The sequence below is a fragment of the Sesamum indicum genome, linkage group LG9, assembly GCF_026168435.1.
Source record: "Sesamum indicum cultivar Baizhima isolate 11 linkage group LG9, ASM2616843v1, whole genome shotgun sequence".
Taxonomy (NCBI): Eukaryota; Viridiplantae; Streptophyta; class Magnoliopsida; order Lamiales; family Pedaliaceae; genus Sesamum; species Sesamum indicum.
Window position 1 is genome coordinate 20647910 of NC_142665.1, and position 19834 is coordinate 20667743.

At 33.9% G+C, this 19834-nt stretch overlaps 3 protein-coding genes across 5 annotated transcripts; 2 read left to right on the forward strand and 1 right to left on the reverse strand.

Annotated features, from left to right (window-relative positions):
• The first annotated feature begins 1797 nt into the window (after positions 1–1797).
• On the forward strand, positions 1798–3027 carry LOC105177933 (uncharacterized). The gene has a single exon (XM_011101244.3). It carries the CDS (start codon positions 1948–1950, stop codon positions 2659–2661), a length of 714 nt encoding a protein of 237 aa, XP_011099546.1. The 5' UTR covers positions 1798–1947; the 3' UTR covers positions 2662–3027.
• A 5156-nt stretch (positions 3028–8183) lies between these two features.
• LOC105177932 (plastidic glucose transporter 4) lies at positions 8184–15325 on the forward strand. 2 transcript variants are annotated; one of them, XM_011101242.3, is made up of 14 exons: positions 8184–8345; positions 8607–8879; positions 9504–9618; positions 9825–9892; positions 10557–10689; positions 10774–10873; positions 10951–11063; positions 12077–12170; positions 12296–12449; positions 13111–13257; positions 13346–13419; positions 14264–14352; positions 14457–14571; positions 14886–15325. In XM_011101242.3, the coding sequence occupies exons 2-14, from the start codon at positions 8633–8635 to the stop codon at positions 15066–15068; spliced, it is 1632 nt and encodes a 543-aa protein (XP_011099544.2). In that variant the 5' UTR covers positions 8184–8345; positions 8607–8632; the 3' UTR covers positions 15069–15325. The 2 variants fall into 2 exon arrangements, with proteins under 2 accessions (XP_011099544.2, XP_011099545.1); XM_011101243.3 differs by lacking the exon at positions 8184–8345 and adding an exon at positions 8352–8515.
• Positions 15326–15951: 626 nt separating this feature from the next.
• On the reverse strand, positions 15952–17866 carry LOC105177930 (uncharacterized). Of its 2 annotated transcripts, none has more exons than XM_020699076.2 (4): positions 17589–17866; positions 16934–16994; positions 16635–16848; positions 15952–16435 (listed from the first exon to the last, which is right to left on the reverse strand). In XM_020699076.2, exons 1-4 carry the CDS (start codon positions 17712–17714, stop codon positions 16393–16395), a joined length of 444 nt encoding a protein of 147 aa, XP_020554735.1. In that variant the 5' UTR covers positions 17715–17866; the 3' UTR covers positions 15952–16392. The 2 variants fall into 2 exon arrangements, with proteins under 2 accessions (XP_020554735.1, XP_011099543.1); XM_011101241.3 differs by having other exon boundaries at positions 16635–16866; positions 17589–17847.
• Between the last annotated feature and the right edge of the window lie 1968 nt (positions 17867–19834).

The window sequence follows — 19834 nt, forward strand, 5'->3', positions numbered from 1 at the left end:
TTCTGGTGGACGTCTATTTATCCCCTTGGACCTTTTCCGAATTGGGCACTCTGGATAACACTATGGGTCTTATATTTTTTTTCTACTTTTCGGACTATTTGTGCTTCTTTGGGCAAATCTATTTTATATAAATCAATTATTATTTCCAAGTACTCCTATTTTTTACATTCTTACTTATCTATTTTCCCCCCCAAAATTAAGTATTCGAAAAGTCTGAGTTTTGCCAAACACCCCAACATATAATCTCTCCAACTCCAAATGTCCTTACATCTTCCTTTTTGAGCATTAATTTCTCATTTATCTAAAATTAGTTTTCAAGATTAAATACACCACATTTATTTCAAAAACTCAAAATAATCACATTTTGAAATTTACTTAAATTGTTGAATTCCAACTAATTTTTACAGCCCAACAGTTTGAGATTAGAATTCTTTACAGAAGATTTTATGTTCGAATTTGAATGTATATCTTAAAAAATAAAAATAAAAATAAAAGAGCATTGACAGTAGAGAATTATTTTGGTTTGTTTGAAGCACATGTGCGTCCTCTTATTATGTCCCGTTCCTGCACTATACCAAAAACATGTCTTCCTCCTTACTTTGTCCCCCACCTCAACCTACCGCCACGTGTCATTCTTGGATCCATCACTTCATTCATAACTTTATTACACGCATGGTAAAAAATCTCGTATTCGAGTGTGTTGAATCAAATTATGTCAAAACCCAATTTTTAATGTTTTTAGAATCATAATTTAATGATTTCGACTCAATTTTTTTTAATAAAATATCTACGTTTACATATGTTGGATGTATGAATGTAAAAAAATAAAAAACTAAAAAAACCTTGGCATCTATGATTTATGGGATAACTATGGGGTGTATTTAAAGAAAAGGGTAAGGTACGTTGATCTAATTCAATGGAGACCTGCATTGTGAAAACTTTAGTGATAATTTAGAAATTCAATCAATATTTCATTATATCATCCACATTCAATGCAATTAAAAAGAAAATAACATACTATAACAAATTTACATAAAGTGGTAATTACTCACACTTACGAAACTTGATATGAGTTCCACCTCATCAGCCCGAAAGTTATTAAAATACCCTAAATGAAAAAGGGAAATTATAGTCACTTTTATCGATATTTGACATAATTACGAGTACTTGTTAGTTATTTAAAAATTACAAATACCCTCTAATCTTAACGTTCATCTAATAGTAAGCCTATTCATTAGCCTCTTCCAGATTTTTACTCAAATTTTATGGTGATCAGACCAAAATGTTATTTTTAATTATAATTTTATATATACTTTGAAATTTTCTAAAATATTTTAATGAACTAATATTCTGTATGGAACTTTTATTATGCCCACCCTCCAATTTTCTTTTATATTTTTTAGAAAATTTCAACAAGGGTAAAATAGTAATGTACACTTCATCATTTAGGAGTTATATAATGAGGGATATACTTGTAGTTTTTCAAACAACAAAGAGTATCTGTAGTTATACTAAACCTTAACTCCCTATGTCGCCTGAAATACCTATCAACAGCAAAATTTCTTACTAAAATGAGGTGCAGTTGAACCAAAACAACTATAAAGCAAGTATACTATATAATTGATTATTTTTTTAAAATTATACATTAATCACACCATATATATATATTATACTTTTCATATAATTGAATTAATTTCAACCAAAATTGATATAAATTAAAATTTCCCCATCAACAGTTACTTTTCTGAAAGGGCAGTGTGACTGATGTCCACTTTTAGTTGTCTTGAATTCTAAGTTCTCTTGAAAAAGTCTCACTCTGTTCTGAATTCCTCACCCACTCTCTTTATTACTTGAACAACACTACTCTCTCTTTTTTTTGCAGTCAAGTTTAACCCTCCATGCAAACACCCTCGCTTCCATTGCCAAGAACCCCAACTGTTTAGGGCAATGGCCGTCGAAGTCTTCCCCGACAGCCCCCGCGTGGGGGTAGTCAGCCCCCGGATCTCTTTCGATCTTTCCCACTACGACATCGTCCCCGTCGAACAATACATTCGATCCACTTCCTCCTCCACCATCGACTTCGACTTCTGCGTCTTCCGCGAGAGCTTCGACCAAGATTCCTCCTCCGCCGACGAGCTTTTCTTCGACGGCAAGATCCTCCCTATTGAGATCAAGAAAAGACTCGCCCCGCCCAGAACCGCCGAGGCGGCGCCGCCACTCCCGCCTCAGGGAACTCAAAGACCAGTTGAAATAAAAGCCACAAACACAGAAACTGAAGAAAAGCAGATTAATCAGAAGTCGTCGTCGTCGTTCTGGCGGTTTAAGCGCAGTAGCAGCTTAAACTGCGGCAGCGGCTATGCGAGGACGTTGTGCCCATTGCCGCTCTTATCACGAAGCAATTCAACTGGCTCCACAGCAAGCAGTAAGCGCTCCTCTCTCGCAAATAATCAGAAGCAGAATCTTCTGAAGTACTCCTCCCCAAACAGCTCCCTGAAGCAGCCTCCGTCGAGCGGTCACCAGAAGCCGCCTTTGAAGAAGACCAGCCACGGTTCTTACTGCAATGGGGTTAAATTCAATCCAGTTCTAAACGTCCCTCCGGCGACCCTGTTTGGCTTGGGTACCATATTTTCCGGCGGCAAGAATGGCAGCAAGAAGAAGTGATTACTGGCTCAGTTCAATCATATCTTTCCAGTCTCATTTGTCTTTTTAACAAACATATTTTAAATTCGACCAAATTGAGGTAGTAATTAAAGGGAGTGTGAGGACAAAAGCAAGAAAATGAGCAATGGGGTCAGTTGGGAATTCTTGATTCCATAATCCAATCGACACCCACATGCTTAAAGAAGGGTTGGGGAAATACAGGTAGAATTTGCTTGCAGGGTTGTCTGTTCAGCTTTAGCCTTTTGATCTTTAAATCTTAGTTTCTGCTATTCTTTTTGTGTTGAGTGCTTACATGTTCTTGTCATCTTGTTTGTATATTCCTCTCCTTCTGGATCTGTCAAAATGCATTGAATTTTTAATTTGTCATCATTTTGTATCAAGTGGTATGTGTTTTTTATCATCTATTTTTTAGCGGAAATTTAGATATATAATTAGATGTATCTAAGTTTTCTCGATTTTGGAACTTGAAAATCCCAATAAAGTATATAATTGAATGTGTTTAATTTTTTCAATTCGTAACCATTCTAAAAATTGCAAAGAACTAAAAATTATTGAATTCCTATCCTTTAGAATTAAAAGTATAATTTCACTGCCCATTTTATTATTTAAACATAAAAGAAATTTAGCTGTTAGAGATAGGAATTAAGGGTGAATATGAGATATGTAATTAATAGTATTTTGAATAATATTAATTTTAAGTAGCATATCATGTTAATCTCTATTCTTTAAATTGTAAATTTACCAACTAAATTAAACTATATTTTTCAATATAGTTAATTTTTTTTCCCCGCTCATGAGCATATATGTGCATGCTGCTCATTTTTGGTCAATTAATTGTCGTGCTAGCAATGATGACATCAATGCATGTTGGATCAGTTAATAAAGACATTATTTTCTATTACAGGTATATATATTCAATTATTTCTGACCAATTGTAAAGGTAAATAATTTGTGAGTACATTAACTGTATCGTTAGGGACTGTCCTTGTTCTTGGTGGTCGCCAGAGCAAACCCACATTTTTTTTTTATTAGTTAAAAGACAATGATAATTCTTGATATAATTTTTTGCTATAAATCAAGAAAATTATAATCTAAATTTGGTTTGATCAAATCTGAATCAATTATATGATAAGTGTAATATACTTGTTGTGTGATTAATGTACAATTAAGAAAAAATGACCAATCACATAGCAAATTCATCACACCTACTCTGTGATTGGTTTAGTTCGACCGAACTTGATCCAGGCTATATTTTCCATAAACCAATTAGGCTTAGGATGCATAATTTTCCATCCATGTGTAGTGGTTTTTGTGTCGCCAGCAATGATAATTATTGAGCGTACTGTTGTTTTTAACCTACTATCTATCACACATTAAATATAATAGTATATTTTTATATGTGTGTATAGTGATTTTTGTATCGATTCAAGTTTTGAAATCGATTATTTATCATATCAGTTGGTTTTAAAATTAATTTTGACCCCTTGGTTCTAGGAGTACACAATGTCCATTTCAAAAGCATGATTTGCGTCATAAGTTAATTTTTAGGGGAATAATAAGGTTTCTTATTCCAAAAGTTACGTGGTAGAAATTCTAAATAAAACATAATTAAAGGGGCAAAGTGTAATTCTATTGATAGAGTGGAAAGAGGGTGGGGGGCAGAGTAAGACAAGGAAACATTCTAAATCAAATCAAGTTTTGTCAAATTAAATAAATTAAGATAAATATAATATATTTATAATATAATTGATTATATTTCTAATTTGAAAATAAATTACAAGATAAATATATTTTTATGGTATAATGAATTTAAATTCAATTGGAATTAAAATGTTTTGGGCAGATTCTGGGCTCCAAAGTTGGTGTTACCAGTTTGGGATGTGGCATCTCTCCATTTATGGAAACTAAATCGCATTATTAGAAACATAATTATTATGACTTTAGAAGCTCCACACGCCAGCCCATATATATATATATATATATATATATGATTTTTCTCTTCCATCATTCTTTTGTGGGCCCCAAACCTTTTCACTCATCTTCCTGATCTTCTCCTCTCATCTAAATCCATCCATCCATCCAAATATTAATATAGTCTTACACCATTTTCAAATTAGCCCAATATGCTACCCAACTCGAAGCCCATTGAGATAACAAACATATAGAAATTATAGGCCCATTGTATCTCATGATGGAAAAATATTGTATGGACTTAATTTCATCAAACACGCCAAATTTCAAGTACAATAATATCGTATTACTAATTTGTGGCACATTCTATGTGTGTACAGTTTTTATAATATTATTTAAAATAAAATATTTATTATTTAATAAAATATATACAAAATAATAAGTTAACATTAAGTTTATAAAAAAAAAATAGTGACAAAGAAACATGAAAAAAATTTAAAAAAAAGAAAATAACTTTCAAAAGATTATGTGGTGGGAAGTTAGATGAAATTTTTTTAAAAATAAATTAAATATAAAAAAATATATCAAAAAAAGAGATGTCAAAGAGGTGCTCTTCCTTAATATGTAATAAGAATACATTATGCAAATTCTAAATGTTAAATATACTCTTAAATATAAATATTAATTTTTAATCAATTATGATATCTATCATCACTTTTTGTTCATATTAATTATTTGATTTACTTTTAAATTATTTTTAAAATTTATATCATATATATTTGTGCAAGTATTGCATTGGCATCATAATTCTCATATTTTTTAATAAAACAAAAGATGTGGGAGCTAGGAGTAATTTTCCAAGATTATGTTTCAGATGTGTGATACAGTGGGACCGTTGTGACGTGGGAATACCCTGTCTCTGGTGGCGCATTTTAAAAGTTAAAGTCGTGTAAAGTCACATCACGTGCACCTGCCTCCGATCCTACTCCTCACAATCTAACCCCAAAAATCCAAATCCAAACAACTCCTAGTCTCTCTCCTGTTACCAGTAGCTCCAGTGCCACCCTTATCAAACTCTACCTTTTTTTTAAAAAAATATCTATATAAATAATTTATCAATTCAATTTATACATGAATCTGATCAAAATTAGATTAATTTAATAAATAATTAAAATAAATAAATTATAATAATTCACATAAAATGAAATAAATAATCACGTGAAATTTTAAGCCCATAACTTCAAATTTATTTATGAGACATCAACCTTAACCATTAGACTAAGACATCATTTATCATTAAATTTATAGAAAATGGTAATAAAGAAAAAGGATAATGATATAATATTAGAAAGGAAAATAAATCCATGAAAATAAATAACCTACCAAATGACTGTGGGAAGTTAGATAAAAGTATTAAAATATTTAAAATATGCAAAATAACAGACTAAAAAAGTGAGATACAAAGGGTTTTTTCTCTCTCTTAATAATAAAGTATAGATTATTATATCTTTAAAAAAAAACTCAATTCTATTTTATAAGAATGAACAAACACTTTTACATTAATCAATTACTATTATTTTATTTTTCAGAAATATTGATTATGTCTAATAGTAATAACAATTTGTTAGAATTTGGTTCGCAATTTCTGATTTTAAAATAGTTTCTCTTAAATTGTATAATTTTAGTGTCTTTGTAGGATTCGGAACCCAAAAATTACAATCACCCATTTTGGGTTGAAATACTTTTTTGACACAAAATGTGGAATAATAATTTTCCAAAATAGTCATATTAATCAGTTACATTACAAGTGTTGTACAGGGGTGTTTCGAAAACTTAAAACTAAAATGGAAAAAGTGTTTTTAATAAATTAATTTAAGTCAAAAAATATAAGCAGTATCGGATTATGATTTTCTTTTTTTAATGCACAAACTCAACTTAATTACGTATACACCCAGAATTTAACACGAAACCTCGTCTTACTTTTAACCTAAATCTTTAACTTAAACTGTTTGATTGTTCCTTGTGTCTTTAGGAATAAGGCACACACTCAATACATTTAAATTCAAACACGAGACCTCTCATAAAAATTTTTTAACCTAATCGTTGAGTTGTCCCCCATGCCCCTAGGAATAACGCACTCTCAACTTACACATGCACCCAAATTAAAATATAAGGTTTTCGGTGTATATAGATTTTTTTAACTTAAATCGTTGGGCTGTCCCCGATCTCCTAGGAATAACTTAGGGGTTTTAAATTTCTAACTCAAGTTTTTCAACCCTACTGTAGGAGATAAAAAAGGAAAAACATAAGCAACTTCATATAAACTTTTACATTTTATTAATAAAATTATAAATATTAAATTATTTTTCTTGATATTCCACTTTAATTTTTTATTCCACTTTTCATTTCTATCTTCAAACTTTTAACACAACTAAACTTACATTTTCTTTTTATAACTTAATCTCGCAACAAAAGTTTAAGCTATTCAAACCGCCCTTAAAATAAACACAGATTATTTTATTATTGAAAATAAGTTAATAAAGTATTTATATATATAATTTTTTATTTTGAACTGCTTAAATTAAAAGGTAAATTACAACGACCTCTCATGATATTTAAAATAATTACGAATACCCTTTTATTATTTAAAAAATTACAAATACTCTCCTAAAGTTTGATAAAATTATGTAATCATTGGATGAGGATATGAAACTATCAACTTTGCAATTACAATATTTTTTTTTATTTTTTTAAAAAAATAAAAGTTTATAAAAAATTGGACGGAATGGATGAAAAAAATTTAAAATTTATGAAAAGATTATCCACTTAATCCATAAAAAAATTAAAAAATAAATCAAATAAATAATTTTTAATCCATAATGGTATTTTGGTGAGCTCACCACAAAAAATGGATCGAAACCTACGGGATTGAGCTAATTGTTAGACGACCGTTGAAATTACGAGGGTATTGTTAATTTTTCAAATAATGAGGAGATTTTCATAATTATAGCATACCTTAGAGAGGTCGTTGTAATTTACCTTAAATTAAAACGATATAAGTAGAAAATTTAAGCAACCCTCTACCAATTTGTTCAGTCTACCGCTTCAATTATTATAACTTTTTAATTTTTTTTAGAAATGTTCTCTATTTGGAGCACTGGCTAAGCAACAACATTTTGTTATAATTAATTCTAATCACAAAAGTTATTGCAAATAGCACGTAAGTAAAACCAAAAAGTTGAGGGGGTAATTATACCATAATTTTATGAAGTTTTGATATAATTAACATAAATTTTTATTATATGAAAAATTACATTTAATACTAAAAAATACTAATAGATAGTTTTTTATCTAACAAATAGATTATTTATTAGTCAAAATTCAAATAATTATATTTATTTTTTGATTTACTATTGACTTATTATACATAAGGAAATATCTTATGAGCAAACTATTTGTTAGACGGATAAATTTATTTATTAGACTGAAATATATATTAGAGATGTTACATATAATATTACAAACTAAATTATCCAAAAGTTTAAAGTGAAACAATATGATAATGATTAACATCGTTATTAGAAAATTGGTTGGCAAAAGTACGATGACGCACAGTTCATCCCATTGCTCGATCTCCGGACCCCCCAAAGCTCTGCCAACTCACATACTAATCCCCACTTGTATTTTTCTCACACAACACACGCGCACACACACAGCCGAAGCGACAACACAAATCTCTGAATTCTGCATTCTCCGCATCGGCATCACTTCTAGTAAGAATCTTCCCGCAGTTTTTTTTGTGTTATCTTCGTTTTCTTGGGTGAATCTTCATGTTTTCTGTTTGTAATTGCATTTCATATTGACTTTTGTTCGGTACTGGTGATGTTATGTTGAATTCGCAATTGAATTACTCGCATTACGATTGAGTCGTTCGTGTGCGGAGGTATTAGTTCCTCAGCACCGCTACCTTGCCTTTTTACGCTGCTAATTTCAACTAATTGCTTTTTGTTGACTTTTGGTTGTGTGATTTTAAGCGTTGACGGGTCAGATAAGCGGAAAAATGGAAGCTTCCGTACATGCAGTCAAATCAAAATCTGGATTTGGCCTCCAGAGCCGGAGGCTTTTGCCAAGCACGACTGATTTGAGGAGACCAAGTTTTGCATTTGGAGCAAGCGGTGTTGGCATGACAAAGAGGAACAATTGCTGGGGACTTAACGTTGTTTCAAGTTCAATGGGAACGAGGGGGAGTGTTCGAGGTTTGTTCGGATTGTCGGCCAAGGCCAGATCAGTTAGAGTTCAAGCTTCTGGTTCGTATTCTCGGGATTCATTTTCATTGTTTTTTCTTCAGAAGCTCTGTTTTTATTACTTCACTGAAGGTTTTGAAGCTCGACCTAATGTTGCTATTCTAGTTTCTATGAGCGGAAATTTTTAGAATTTATAGCACGTGAATTTACGAATACGTGGTTAGTTGGATATGTGTTCTGTGAACCTCTGTCCAGATGCTTGTTTGTCAGTGATAAATTGTCAAACTATGCTTGGTGGTGTAATTGTTTTTTATTTTATTTATATTTTACTATGGCCATTGACATTTTTATGCTGGTTCTTGTTTTCAGCTCAATATGGCAATTATGAAAAAGATTTCACTGACCAGTTACCATGAATTTTGCTAGATACTACGTTCCATTTAGAAGAAAACGTTGCATAATCTACCATAATTTTTCATGTGTGGATTGACAATCCTTGTGCCATCGGTTCAAGTCCACTTCTAAGTGAATCACTGTCAATATTTGTGGACTCCATCTCTTCTAGTCTTAGTTCAAGTTTTTGCATCTGTTGTTACATTTTGGTTTTATATTGTTATTCAAGCACCTCTGCTTTAAGCAATTTATTCTGTTGCAATGACAATCAGCATCTATAATGTTGAGTGACAGAAGGAGATGTCGAGGAAGTTGCACCTGCCAAAATCCAAGTGAAATCATCTGGATCAGTGTTGCCATATGTTGGTGTCGCTTGTCTGGGGGCAATTCTGTTTGGATATCATCTTGGGTATGTTCTTTAGGTATCTAATTATCTTTAGTTTGGAAAACGATGTTTTTGTGAATTCCTTGCTCTTTTTCTGAACTGCGGCTAAAATGCATCTGTCTTGTGTATAACATGTTGATATTCGGCAAAGTTCTGTTTCATATGTTTTTTTAGTAAGAATTTTGAAGCTTATTTGTTTATCTATTATTGCCACAATTTCTGTCATTCAGGGTGGTTAATGGAGCTCTAGAGTACCTTGCTAAGGATCTTGGGATTGCAGAGAACACCGTGTTGCAAGGCAAGTTGTGGTTGAAGTCCTTGTCACTTTGTAGGGTCCAAATGATACTTCTGAAAGCGATTGAAAGGCAATAGGATAAAATACGACGTTAGTTGCATTATTTGGTATGAGAAAATTGAAAGAAGAAATGAAATAGCAAAGCAATCTGGAATGTAGCCTGTCAATCCAATTTCAGAAAACCTCATATTAGGATACCAGAGAGAATGCAGCAGAATATCAATCAAAAGTGAGGGAATTTACACTTTCACCCCTGTCCCAGGGGTGCTAGGTTTGTGCTCAGCTTAACAAACAAATCCATCTCATACAAGGGATGCAATGATCGATATCTTGAGCCTTTAATCTTCTATCATTCACTCACTGGCATTGAAGTTTCTTCCCCCATCACTTCCTTTTGCTTGTAAAGCATTTTCATTCTATATGTGATGGAAAGACCATTTCCCGTGCTCTCCATCTCATCCACCTTTTTCTCCTCGAGGGTGGACCTTTAGGCGGATTTAATAGGTAAAATTTCCCTTCTCAAAGGCCTGCTTTGCTTCTTGGGAAACTTTTCCTGCATTTGAAAATGGGTCTTATCTAGAGTGAAAGTTTCTGTTTGTTAGTCATTTAGCATAATTCTTCCTTCTTATTGAAGGAGTCAATTTTGTGCCATTTGATTTTACTGTAGGTTGGATTGTTAGCACACTTCTTGCTGGTGCTACTGTTGGTTCATTTACTGGGGGTTCATTGGCTGACAAATTTGGGCGAACAAAGACTTTTGTGTTGGATGCAATTCCACTTGCAGTTGGAGCATTTCTTTGGTAAATATATACTCTGACAAAATGATGTGAATTTTCCATTATTACAACTGGAAGGATTGTGCCGAAACTGTCTTTAAATTTCAGTGCCACAGCTCAAAACATAGAGACAATGATAATTGGCCGGTTACTTGCTGGCATTGGAATAGGCATATCTTCTGCTATCGTGCCACTTTACATATCTGAGGTACCAATTTTCTCATTTCTTATATTAAATCTTTTACTTATCGGATTTTAGCGTATATCTGACACTCTGATCACCAGATCTCACCTACTGAAATTCGTGGCACACTTGGATCTGTCAATCAGCTGTTTATATGCATCGGGATCCTTGCAGCATTAGTAGCTGGTTTGCCTTTGGCGGGGAATCCTCTGTGGTAATTTCTCCTTGCAGAAATTGCATAGCATGGAGATTGCACCTGACTTCAGTTTAGAAATATGACCAAATAAATAAAAATTCTAGATGGAAATAAGCCGTGAACCATGATACTGAGCCCTTTATCTTTCCTTCCTGCAAAATGGAACTCAATTGATATTCCTTTGAGTTCTATACTCTGAGGTCGGGGTAATTTACTTTTTTCTTCAGAAGAACCAAATATATTACATGCTGCTTCTTGTTTTCAACATCACCATAACTAATCAGGCATCACTTTATCTGTAACTTAACTATTCATGACCAATCAAAGTGATGGTCTTTTCTTTCTTTGACATTTTCTGGCATGAAATTTTCAAGCTACATTATGCAGTACAATGTCTTTGCTTATCTAAGGCATCCAAGGGAATCTCAGTAAGACAACATTAACATTTCATGTGGTCCATCTGTTATAGCTCATGAGACATGCCATATGTATGTAAATTCTAAAGAGATCTATGTCACTAAGTTTGCATGCTAAACTGAGGATGGATGCTTTTAGTATCATAATATCAGCTCAACTTAATTGTATTCTGCCCTTAGTTTCACTGTTATCATTTTTCCCGGTATCCACCAGTTTTAAGCATTAAATGCAAATGTTCCATAAGTGTCTACATATTGGGCTCAGCTGTTGGATAGTGAGAATGAGGTCTCCTCCAGCCATCTGATTGTATATGCAGGCAACTGGATCCTGAGTTTGTTTTCAGTGTCTTCATCTGGTATTGCAGTCATAAGTTTGTAGAAAATTGTAATATATTGGTCTAGCAGATCTTCTTCAAAGTGGTGCCGAAGTAGATAGCAGTGGTGTAATCTAGGAGATGATGACATGTACCTTCCATTTTGGCATCCTATTCCAAATTATGTTATAACATTTTTTCGTTATTTCTAGGGCTATTTTTTTGTATCAGTTTGGTGTATCTACATATATCTTCGTTATAAATGTTGATTTTATCTTATACTTTCTCACTGTTGTATTAGGTGGAGGACGATGTTTGGTATTGCAGTTATTCCATCTGTCTTATTGGCACTTGGAATGGCATTTTCTCCTGAGAGTCCCCGTTGGCTTTATCAGGTTTCATTATCGACTTAATAGCAACATCCACTTTTAGATTTTTCAGAGGCTCCCACTTCAATTTTGCTGCAAATCTAGGATGATTTGGCACATAATGCTAAAAGAGGAATTATTTGTATTTGCAGCAAGGAAGGACTTCCGATGCTGAAGTATCCATTAAAAGGCTATTTGGAAAAGAAAGAGTTGCTGAAGTTATGAGTGATCTCGATGCAGCAAGCCGAGGTTCCTCCGAACCAGAAGCTGGTTGGTTTGATCTTTTTAGCAGCCGCTACTGGAAAGGTATATCATTTGTTATATAACCTTGTTTTTTCACCTGATCGGCATTTAGTCAGAATAATGTGAAGAAAACTCGGAAACAAATTTGACGCTGCTAATATCAAAGGCGGGGTCCTCGAGTCAGTAACTTTACGTTGCTTAATGTTCTTTGAGAAGCCATTTGTAACAAATTAAAGCTAGGTGCAAACTTCATTGTTCCTTTCAATAGTGTAGAAACCAACTAGCAGAGCTAAACCCTGGAATCTTAAGTTACAGGATTTTCTGCCTAATTATCTGTCTGTGAATCAACCTGGATTTGTAATCTGCCTTTCCCAACTATCCGTCTGTCTCTCATTTGATGGAACCAAGAAGTAAACTGACTGCCCAATTTGGATATTTTATTTTCATCTCCCTCATTTTGTTCCATTGATGATAAAGATTTTAATATTGGATTGTACATGGTTGGCGGAACTCATTCCCTGGGCCATAGGATGCATAATTTACTTTAGCAAAGTAATGGGATTGGCTTATGTGGGTCTTCATTTTCTATACATAAGGATCATGAAATTGAACGTGCTAAGTCTCTTTTGCATTTTCTTTATTATTAGTGCATTCTGAGTAGTAATACTTTACTTGGGATCCTTTCATTCTGCATGGGGTTAACACTTCTTGTGTCGTCTTGCAGTTGTCAGTGTAGGTGCAGCTCTCTTCTTGTTCCAGCAGCTTGCTGGGATTAATGCTGTTGTTTATTATTCAACTGCTGTTTTCCGCAGCGCTGGAATTACATCTGATGTTGCAGCCAGTGCTCTTGTTGGGGCTGCAAATGTTTTTGGTTAGTTTTAGAATGGTGGTCATAACTAATGTATGGTTTTAATGATCATGCAAGTATTTTTTCTCATTGGATGTTGCCCTTTCTCTAGGCACGACTGTTGCATCCTCATTGATGGACAAGCAAGGAAGGAAAAGCCTTCTGCTTACAAGCTTTGCTGGAATGGTATAATTTTAATCTGTCTGACTCTGCTATAATGAACCTTTTACTAAAACTTCATGATCAGGTTCACAAACAAAGCATGACTGATGTTACTTGTGACCCGTGAGGCTGTGCTTATACTCGAGTAGTATATTGTTGGATCATGATAATGTTGACCATTTGGTTCTAATGGAATTGTAGAAAGAAAACTTGGATCGAACGGGGTTGTTTCTCTCTTCCAATTGCTCTGAAATGTTGTTAAAATTTATGTTATCGTTAAAGCTCGCTGAAAGCATTCTATTAAAGTTCCAACTAACATTGTTATGCCATCTATATAGTTTACTTGTGAGAGTTAATAATTTCTCCGTGCTTTCATCCCTTTATACTAGCCTCAATAAAAAATGAGATCCTCATATCAATTGTTGGGTCTTTCCAAATATAGCCTTGACTTTGTCTGGGATTTTAGTCAGAGAGCATTATCTTCAGATGATTTTCTCGGATAGATTCAACACTACTTGGATATTATTTGTTTAATGAATGGTATTTGCCAATAAAATTCACATTTGCTCCACCTATCAAAATTAAAACGATACGATTCTGCTTTTGGATTGCTTGGTTCCTAATGCTAAATGTGCGAGCTAAATTTAGAGTGTGGATTGTGAGAAGCAATGGTCACTCTCTTAGCCCATAAGTCTACTTGAAACATATACATTCAGAGATTTGATCAGCATGAATTTGGATTGTCATTTGAACTTCGCTTAAGTATGTAATTTGCTGCATTTTTGATCCCTCACTTTCCGTTTTCCAAATTTATTTGCCTTCTTTTAGTTTTTTATTTAAGTTGGTTTCTTCTTTTCCTCTGGTAAAGGCTGCTTCCATGTTGCTACTTTCATTGGGTTTTACTTGGAAAGCACTGGCACCATATTCAGGCACACTTGCTGTTCTTGGGACTGTTCTGTAAGTGTTGTTTGTTGGCAACTCATGTGTCACCGTATTTCTATGTGGTGATACTTCCACTAGTTTTTTTTAATTCTGAGACATACTCATGTTTTTGTACGCAGTTATGTATTGTCCTTTTCTCTTGGTGCTGGTCCTGTGCCTGCTCTTCTACTTCCAGAGATATTTGCCTCTCGAATCAGAGCAAAAGCAGTAGCTTTATCTTTGGGCATGCATTGGGTAAGCAAAAACATGAAGGACGTATAGTTTCCTGCTCATTTCTGATTCTTTTTGCCTTTTTCTTTAATATGCCTTTTTTCTCACCCCTAGCAGCCTTCTCCTGTTCGACACATCTGAACGAGAATCGATAGGACAATTATATTATGCACTTCATGTTTCAAGTCTGACTCTTTAATATTGAAATATTTTCATACTTGTGTCACGTGATGCACACACTAAGAACAAAAATTATGATGATTTATTTATGTGGTCTGTTTATAATTGATTCATGGTTACCTGTTACGCATCACCAACTATGTTTCCTACTTGAACAGATATCCAATTTCGTCATTGGCCTCTACTTCTTGAGTATTGTAAATAAGTTTGGAATCAGTACAGTGTACCTGGGATTTGCTTCTGTATGTCTCCTAGCGGTTATGTACATAGCTGGCAACGTTGTGGAAACAAAGGGGCGATCTTTGGAAGAAATAGAACGTGCTTTGAGTCCAGCTATTTGAGACCAGTCTTGTAGCGTGTGATTTTCCCTCGGCAGCATGCAGATGATAATACTCTTCCTACTGATCCGATAGTTGAGCCCACTATCTTTCTCTGAAATTTATTTTATATAGAGCTCAGTGAGTACATTATGACACCATGATATGGGTGTTGGAACGGTTAATGTATATTACATGGACAGTTCTTCACTTGACACTTTGAATAAACATTGGCAAGTTTCTCTGATCTTGCAAATTCAAAACAGAGAATTTTAGCTTTATGCTCGTGTATCAGATCACAGGATTTTGCGCAGCAGTCATCAATTTTATAGGAGGTCCTGATTCTCAAAAGGCATTTAGCAGAAGTAGATGCATGGTAAACAGCTTGCATCAACTATGCTCGGGGTTTTAGAATCATTGTTTGGACCCAGACACATCCTTTAATAATGTGCCTACTTCGGGAGTTCTTTGCCCATGCACCAGTTAGACAGGAGAAATTGTTTGGTAAGTTGAAAGAAATGAAGCGTGAGATAACATTGTACCCCCGTGCAATCTGAACCAACGAGTCAGCTCCTGAGCAAGAAGGTTTTAATTGTAAGTTAAAGCAAATTATTGTACAATTTTAAGCTCCTCTAGCTGGAATTTTTCCTCCAACATATAAATCTGAAGGTACTTTGAGCAGCAGTCGAATAATGTCTTAATGTGACAGTGGTAGTGTTACGCCATGAGATGTAACCAGAACCAGAAGAGACTGCCAAACACAAATTCTAACAACATAGAGCTTCACATTGTAGTGTTGAGCATTTTCCCTTGTGACTCTCAATACTATTCCACAAAGATACAAATGATTCAGCAGAAATCTCATACATAGAAATACTCAGTTGAGCGACTCATTGACAAATATAAATAAACTGAAAAGTGCCAAATGAAAAACTTCACAAGAACATATTGTAAACAATAGTCAATTACAGACGGAGGCTAACTGCATCCTTAATCAGCAAAACCTTGCCGACTTAAATGAGAAATAACCGCAATGAATTGAGAATGTTCCTGGTGCTGCTACACCTTATACATAGAGCAAAATCATCTAAACAGGCTGCAGGACCCTGGTCACTGTTTCTCTCAAAGACTGTTAAATTTACCTTACGTATTCACATTTCCCTTCACCATTAGCTGGAAAATATACGGCCTGGCGGATGGTTCACAGTAACCATTGAAAAGGTGAAGTTCGATATCATCTTTTTGGAGCAGACGAAGATATGTATGCAGTGAGCATCTCAATCTGCTGCTCCTTTCCCCCCGAGACTGAAGCAGAAAAGAATTCACATCATATGACCTGGTGATATTTTCACATATTGGACTTCCGTTCCCATCGCTCCTTTGTATCAAGCCTAAAGTATAGTAAAATTGAAGAAGTCAGATAAACAAAACATTTAATATAGAGAAAGATGAAGAACAGTGAATTACCAGCCTATCTCCACATGCTGGTAGATATTTATTTTCATTTCCTTATTCTACCTTTGTTTTCCAGTTTTGATATTATGAAGATAGAGAACAGATAAATAAATGTGAGTTAAAGCCCAAGTATACCCCCAGTATAACTTTTGGCGCTTTTTGGCTGCTGAGTTCCCTGCTACACGGCCTTCTTCCATAGAAGAGGTTTCCGCCACTCTGTTATTCGGCATTGGAACACTGCTAGCATCTTCAATGGGTTTACTTGGTTCTTGGTCCTCATTGTTACGGTCTTCAATAGCCATCTTCTGTGACTTGCTACGGCCTTCAATAGCCGTCTTCTGCAACTTGCCTTCCCCACCACCAGAACCTGCAGATTTCCAACAATCTTCAAATTCTTGCAAAGAAACAATACTCAAGTTAAAATTGCTATGCACCTTTATCTCTTTTATGTACTTTAGATTTGGCTTTGATTTGCAAACGCCTCCTGTGCAGTTCCTAAGAAACATTAAAAAGATACAGACTTTCAGAAACAATATTGTTTTCTTTAACCAACAAGAATCATCAGATCACCAACCATTTTCCAGAACACAAACCAAAAACAAGATAAAGAACAATAATTAGACAAGATGAGCCCAACTCAACTGAATTCAGCTCAGTTTCATCTCATATTTGTAAGGGGTCGGCAATTCAACTAGATTCAAATGTAACTAAACCATAACTAAGAACTCTATTTCTCAGCTGCATTGTTTTCTAAACAAACACAAACCAACATAGTGAGAGCCCCTACTCCCCTAACGCAAAACCATGATTTCCACGTATATATATATATATATATATATGTATATATACAAACCAAGTGCAAGACAATCAGTAAAACTCATTTACCAAGAACCAATAAACACACAAAATAAAATGAAAATATAAAAGGAATAAGTTTATGCCGCATAAAACGAGTCCATAGAGTCCAAACGAACCAAAATTTCTCACCAAATCTCTGGTATTAGGGTTTATGTTCTTTTGATCAATACATACAAAAGTGAACAATTAACAATGACTCTGAAGGGAAGCAACAAATTTGCAGGGGGAAACCTGAAATTTGGAGAGCTGGGCCTCAGTGAGGCGACTTTTGGGCTTGAAATTGGGGCGTAAAGCGGCCACAGATGCAATCGCCGCTTCTCTCCTTTCGTCTGCTTCGTCCTCCGCTTCTCTTCCCATTCCCAGTCTCTTCAATTCACCTTCTTTTCTCCATTTCTTCACGAGGATTTGAATAAGGCGATTTCTAATTGCGCTGCGGGTGCTTTAAAGGCAGGCCCTGCTTACTAATTTTAATTTTTTTAAAACAAAGAAAAAAAAATTATTTTCTCACAGGAGGATGATACCCAGTTCCAATGTGTCACCAAAATTCAAACTTTTAGGGCATGTTTATTTTAGGATATGGGATAAATACCTCAAATATTGTATTTGAAATTGTTTTTTGGATTAATTGTGATTTGGGTCAAAATTCACACTATCTCCCTATACAGATGGATAATCCTTTAGATTGTTCGAACTCGTTATCTCTCCAAAACAAATATTAAGGGCTATGAGAAAAAAGAAACAGATCGTTAGGCTTGTTGAAATAGCCTCCAATCAAAACCCTCCGACACTTAAGTCAATATTTGTTATCGAGATCGTTAATAAGTAAGTCGCTTAGGGACAAGCGAGCTTAAGCGACCTGAAGTATAGTGTTGAGCATAATTAATGTTTTCCTATAAATACACTGACTATGAAGTATTTATAGTGCATGAGGAGGTTCGACTGGCCAATAGTTGTCCGCTACGTGTGTTGGATCATTGGGATGAGTTGCGGGTCCCGACCCAAGTAGCGACCTGAACCCATAAAAAAGACGCAGATCCTTCGGGTAGAGTTGCAACTTTGAACAACTTCAAGGACAAAAAAGTTTTTTAAGATAAAATTAGGGTTATACCCATCAAGTAGATAATTGACTTGTTTGTAAATTATCTATTAGTTTCAATTTCCTATTTATTATATGTATGACTATTACTGATATGTGTTTACTAGGTTTGGACAAATTAGTCGATAGTGTGGCAAAATTATTTTATTGCCATAATGTAATAAAATTTGGTCGCAATATCTCATAATTTCGGGGCCTTAACTCTGTGGATTGAGACAAACTCACATAGATTTACAATATTTAATTAGTGTTTGAAGTTAAGCTGAGCCCCATCACCCTAAAATTAGGGTTTCAATGCCATCAATACGTGAGCTATGGTAATTGACAGTTACAGTAAAATTTTCATATACTAATAATGTCGGATCATATAATTACATTAAAATTAAGTAAATTTAAACTAACTGATTGGATGTATTTGTTAGACGTAAATAAATATTATGAATACTAAATGTAATTTCTCAAATTACAGGAGTGTATGTATAATTACTATCAAATTTCAGGAGAGAACATTGCAATCATCCCATAAGTAAAGATGTTGATAATTTTATTAATTGTTGATGATTGAAATAAATAATATAATTGTAACCCTTTCACTAAAAAAAAAAAAAATAACATCTAAATTTTTGTAAGTCCAAACGTTGTGGTCATCTAACCGGAAATTATACTCCGAGTCGAACTTAATGAAATTAGAATCCATCCAAACATGAGCAAGTGGTTCTGTAATTAAATACTATATTCAGTGCACATAATATACTGGATAAATAATACCTTATTTTTTAAAAATTAAAGACTTTAAAATGAGCAAATACCCTCTGTGAAAAAAAAAAATAGCAAATTATCCCTCATATTTCAAAAAATGAAATAAATTACTCACCTATCAATAGTTTAAATAAAAGGTAATTTACAATTTTATTTTTTACAGAATTTTTCTTTGCTCATTTATCATATCGCATGGGGTAAATTACATTTTTCTCTTATTGATTATTCATCTATATACTCAATGTGCAAACATGGAGTGTAGCATGTAGCAAGCAATGCGTTTAGCTTATAACCTACACAAATTGACCAATCATGTAACAAAATGAGCATAGGAAGATCTAACTCCCTCCACGACTTTTCAGTAGCTTGCCAGACAAACTTAATTACAACCTTTCAACGCGCTTTAGCCTCTGAAAATTCTCCCCTAACGATATGCTTTGAAAAATTCTAATTTAAATCAGATTTGATTGAATTTAAGTCAATTATACGATGGGTATAATAAATTTATTTTGTGATTAATGTACAATTTAAAAAAAATAACTTAATTTATGTTTTAATATCTTCCGGTCTATATACATTAGCATGGGATAACATTATAGGATTTGTGGATCAATTGGTGTCA

Excerpts from the sequence above, each read along its gene's own strand:
- LOC105177933 (XM_011101244.3), top strand. The coding sequence starts at position 1,948 with ATGGCCGTCGAAGTCTTCCCCGACAGCCCCCGCGTGGGGGTAGTCAGC.
- LOC105177932 (XM_011101242.3), top strand. The coding sequence starts at position 8,633 with ATGGAAGCTTCCGTACATGCAGTCAAATCAAAATCTGGATTTGGCCTC. Across the intron at positions 8,880-9,503 it reads AGTTAGAGTTCAAGCTTCTG|AAGGAGATGTCGAGGAAGTT; the intron begins GTTCGTATTCTC and ends GTTGAGTGACAG. Across the intron at positions 11,064-12,076 it reads TTGGCGGGGAATCCTCTGTG|GTGGAGGACGATGTTTGGTA; the intron begins GTAATTTCTCCT and ends CTGTTGTATTAG.
- LOC105177930 (XM_011101241.3), bottom strand. The coding sequence starts at position 17,714 with ATGGGAAGAGAAGCGGAGGACGAAGCAGACGAAAGGAGAGAAGCGGCG. Across the intron at positions 16,867-16,933 it reads AGTACATAAAAGAGATAAAG|GTTCTGGTGGTGGGGAAGGC; the intron begins GTGCATAGCAAT and ends GGAAATCTGCAG. Across the intron at positions 16,436-16,634 it reads CGCCAAAAGTTATACTGGGG|GCTTGATACAAAGGAGCGAT; the intron begins GTATACTTGGGC and ends ACTATACTTTAG.